The 3,508-nt window shown below is 33.5% G+C and overlaps 1 protein-coding gene across 2 annotated transcripts; it reads right to left on the bottom strand.

Moving 5' to 3' along the window:
- Nucleotides 1–468: 468 nt before the first annotated feature.
- On the bottom strand, nt 469–3,213 carry LOC109590405 (uncharacterized). Of its 2 annotated transcripts, XM_020006329.1 has the most exons (6): nt 2,935–3,195; nt 2,732–2,883; nt 2,334–2,550; nt 2,149–2,288; nt 847–957; nt 469–796 (listed from the first exon to the last, which is right to left on the bottom strand). In XM_020006329.1, exons 2-6 carry the CDS (start codon nt 2,799–2,801, stop codon nt 564–566), a joined length of 771 nt encoding a protein of 256 aa, XP_019861888.1. In that variant the 5' UTR covers nt 2,802–2,883; nt 2,935–3,195; the 3' UTR covers nt 469–563. The 2 variants fall into 2 exon arrangements, with proteins under 2 accessions (XP_019861888.1, XP_019861890.1); XM_020006331.1 differs by lacking the exons at nt 469–796; nt 847–957 and adding an exon at nt 1,598–2,105 and having other exon boundaries at nt 2,935–3,213.
- Between the last annotated feature and the right edge of the window lie 295 nt (nt 3,214–3,508).

The raw sequence follows: 3,508 nt of genomic DNA, 5'->3' as shown, positions 1-3,508 counted from the left end.
CCCCTATTAAAGAATTCTTTTCTTTAGGTCTTCCAACTTTAATAATTCCAAAAGCTTGTTTTCTCGACATTTTATGCTCAAAAACAAGTAAACTTTCCGTATTTAGTTGGGTACCATTATCTCACTGCTTGAACGAGTAATGACTAAAGAGACTTCAGATACAGAATCTAGATGAGTTATTCTGGGTCTTCCGCCTATTATCTTGTCTTTGTGAAGCATACTTTTGCTATTACAAGGGACGAATTATGGCCTAGTCAGGCTAGTCGCCCATTGTGGCGATGGAAAATAATAGCTAGAGTATACTAGTATCCGGATTCCTCCGCTTTCTAGGGTAAATAGCTTGATTTCCCGGGAACGGAAGTTTCCTATCCCTTTCATTTACTCTAATATCTATGGTATACGTACCGACGCGCCAGTCCCGCCTATTGCATGACGTCATAAGCAGTGCCCATTAATTTTTCACCGTCATTATTGTACACGCTACCTGTTATACAAACATAAAGTGTACAATAAAACTATTCTAGATCTATTAGCACTAAACTAATGTATTGTAGCGGATAATGTTAATTTAAGCTATTCCGCCTATTTTGATAGTCATTCAGTGGTGTTCGATCGTTTTGTTCAGAATCATCATCATCCTTTATTTTTTGCATTTTGTTGGCAATTTTTCTGCAGCAGCGACAGCATTCCCTCTTTATAGTTTTTCTATAACAAAACAGAAGGGTGATGATAAATAATGCTAGGATGCTAATAGTACAAAGCAGAAAACCAACGAGTAGCCATATAATAATTCTGTCTACAAAAATAGAATTATACATGATATGATTAACAAATATTTATCATTACCATGAGCACTCTTGTTTTTACAAGTTGGACATAAATGACTAGTCTCATTCAAAGGCAAAGCACATTGAGCTTGAGATCCACTTCTCAAATACTTCTTAGTGACATTAAAACCTACATAAAAGCCGGTACTTAATGACTGGGATAATTGATAGCTGAAGGGGAAGTTTTAGTGTCACCATTAGCTAAAATAAAAAATTAACGAACCATTATGTACATGCTTCATGGTACATGGCTACAAAATTGCCAAATTAAAACCTGCCAATTACCAAAAAATTGCAAAAATTTGCCATTTGTTGGTATAAATTTTCGCGAATCTTACCTTCTGCAGCCATTTTTCCTAGTGTGCCACACCTCTTTTTGCGAAATTTTATACCAACAAAATAAAACCTCTCTACAATACATTATCAAATCAAACATTTTATGTAGGTACCCACATAAAAGTCAGCACAAATACTAGCTCAAGAATTTGCAACAAAATTGGCTAAAACTTTATAAATATAAGGGTATTCTGGCAATATCAAACATCTAAAAAATTAAAAGAATCATTGTTAGCAGAAAAGTGAGGCTGGCCTATTTACTGTAAAAAATTTGCCTAAATTGAAATTATTATCCTTAATAATGACTTTTTGTCAACATGTGTTTGCATGCAATATACGGTATAAAGCATGATTTTAAGGTGTGAATCAGTAATGTAAGACCTGAACCCCGAGATGTCTGCCCAGTGGCGTAGCTACATAGGGGCCTGTGGGGGCAAATGCGCTTATAACTGCTTCTTGTGCCATGAGTTTTTTAGCAGCAAAATAAGACAAAAGTTCTGTCCAAAGGCTTCTCTAACAGCCAGACAAGGTTATAGATGTAATAAAGTAACTATGAAACTCGTCTTTGTTGATAACTCGACTTACTGTGATCATACTACTGCCCAAATGCAGCAAGGAAGGTTAAGAAAGCAGATATACCATCTTCTTTACATGTGAATGACTCTGAATAAGTGAATGTCAGTCACAGCCTGAACTAACTTGGACTACATTGCTACAACTGCCTGTCTAGCCATATCATTTATTTCCTAAGTGCTAAACTTTAACTTTAATGACAACTGAAAGCAGATCAAGAACCACACTCCATCAAGTTCTGAGCTGCTTAAAATGCAAAATCCATGCATGAGTATCTAGTCTGTCAACATCTATTGTATGTACATTGCTTTGCTTGCGTAGGCTCGCCCCTTTAATGTTTTACATTTGTCTAGTAAAACATGAATTTTACTAAGAAATAAAACATAACGGGGAGAATTTAAAATTTACTTACTGCATATTAATGCCACATGCTCTTCATAGCTGTCAAGTTTATATTTGTTTGGTATCATACAGTGGGTAAAACATTCAAAAGAACCAGTTTCATTAGTACAAGTGTATTCTGTGGCTATAACACACATTTTAGAAGGAGAACTATCAAAATTAAGATTTAATAATACAACATTATTAATAACATACCCAGAAGATTCTGAAGCCCAGTTATTTTGAGACCCTGTGTATCCATACTGTCTACATATTGAATCAGATACTGTTTTAGTGAAGGCTGCATTTCTACACACAGGATACCACTCATTGTAAAGATATACTTTAACTACACCATCAGTTGGTGTGTCAGTCTTTGTCTTATCAAGATATACTTGACCTTTGTAAGGATGATCTTTTCTTCTATTAGTATCTAGATATATTATACACAATAGGTAACCATTTGAATGTGGCTAAGGTGCCACAAGATATTATAATCGAGGAAGGTTCAGAAAATTTGATCACTTGCCATGCTTTTAGCCATCAGCATTATGCATTAGAGTATTGAGTATGTACATGAAAACATAAAATCACTTATTCTCATGAGAACTCACTGCAGACAATTTTTGCAGGTGTACATGTTTCTGTTTCATTCAGAACAGGATCAGAAATGTTACAACGCATAATGTTGGTTTCACCATATAAAGAGTAGTTTGAAGTTGATGGACATAAAACTTGAGTGATTACATGATCAGACACTGATGAACTAAAAACAGATATGTACCATTATTTTGATTAAAATAATGAAATAACTTACAATCCACTTATATTGAAATAAGTAGCATTAATAAATCCTTTCTGCCGACACACAACATGAGCTACCTCAAGTTTTATACCTTCAAAACAAATTGTCCTCCAGCCCTTTTTTATGCCATAATATAACTGTAGTGGATCCAACTTAACATCCCACAGCTGATTTCCTTCATCTAAAAATGATATTAAATATCCAAAAATTATAAATCAGAAATATTTTCTGCTATGCAGTAAAAGCGATCACAATTAATAATATTCTTAATGTAGTACAATACAAACTAAAAATATTTTTCACAATATCTTTCGTCAAGAGTACTCTTGCTTTCGTGTAATATAGTTATGTATTAAAAATTTGCATTTAGATGCTTTGTTATATTGTTTGCTATTATAATAATTTTTTGTTACTATTACTATGATTATCATTATAATGGTTATTATTATTATTATGTTAATGTAATCACACAACACTAAGTTGGTATATGTACAATATCGGTCTATAACAAATAGACTATGATATAAATCACATGCTTAAATGTCTCCTTAAGATTCTTGCAGTCCCCAATAATGCTGTTTTCTGT

This window comes from Amphimedon queenslandica, unplaced genomic scaffold, assembly GCF_000090795.2.
Source record: "Amphimedon queenslandica unplaced genomic scaffold, v1.1 AMPQUscaffold_10070, whole genome shotgun sequence".
In the NCBI taxonomy this organism is placed as follows: Eukaryota; Metazoa; Porifera; class Demospongiae; order Haplosclerida; family Niphatidae; genus Amphimedon; species Amphimedon queenslandica.
This window is presented reverse-complemented; position numbering and strand designations above follow the sequence as displayed.

What these genes read in the sequence shown, in the direction of transcription:
- LOC109590405 (XM_020006329.1), bottom strand. Translation starts at nt 2,801, where the DNA reads ATGCGTTGTAACATTTCTGATCCTGTTCTGAATGAAACAGAAACATGT. An exon ending in TGGGCTTCAGAATCTTCTGG is followed by an intron (nt 2,289 to 2,333) that starts GTATGTTATTAA and finishes TAATTTTGATAG; the next exon opens with TTCTCCTTCTAAAATGTGTG. An exon ending in TAAAAACAAGAGTGCTCATG is followed by an intron (nt 797 to 846) that starts GTAATGATAAAT and finishes CTATTTTTGTAG; the next exon opens with ACAGAATTATTATATGGCTA.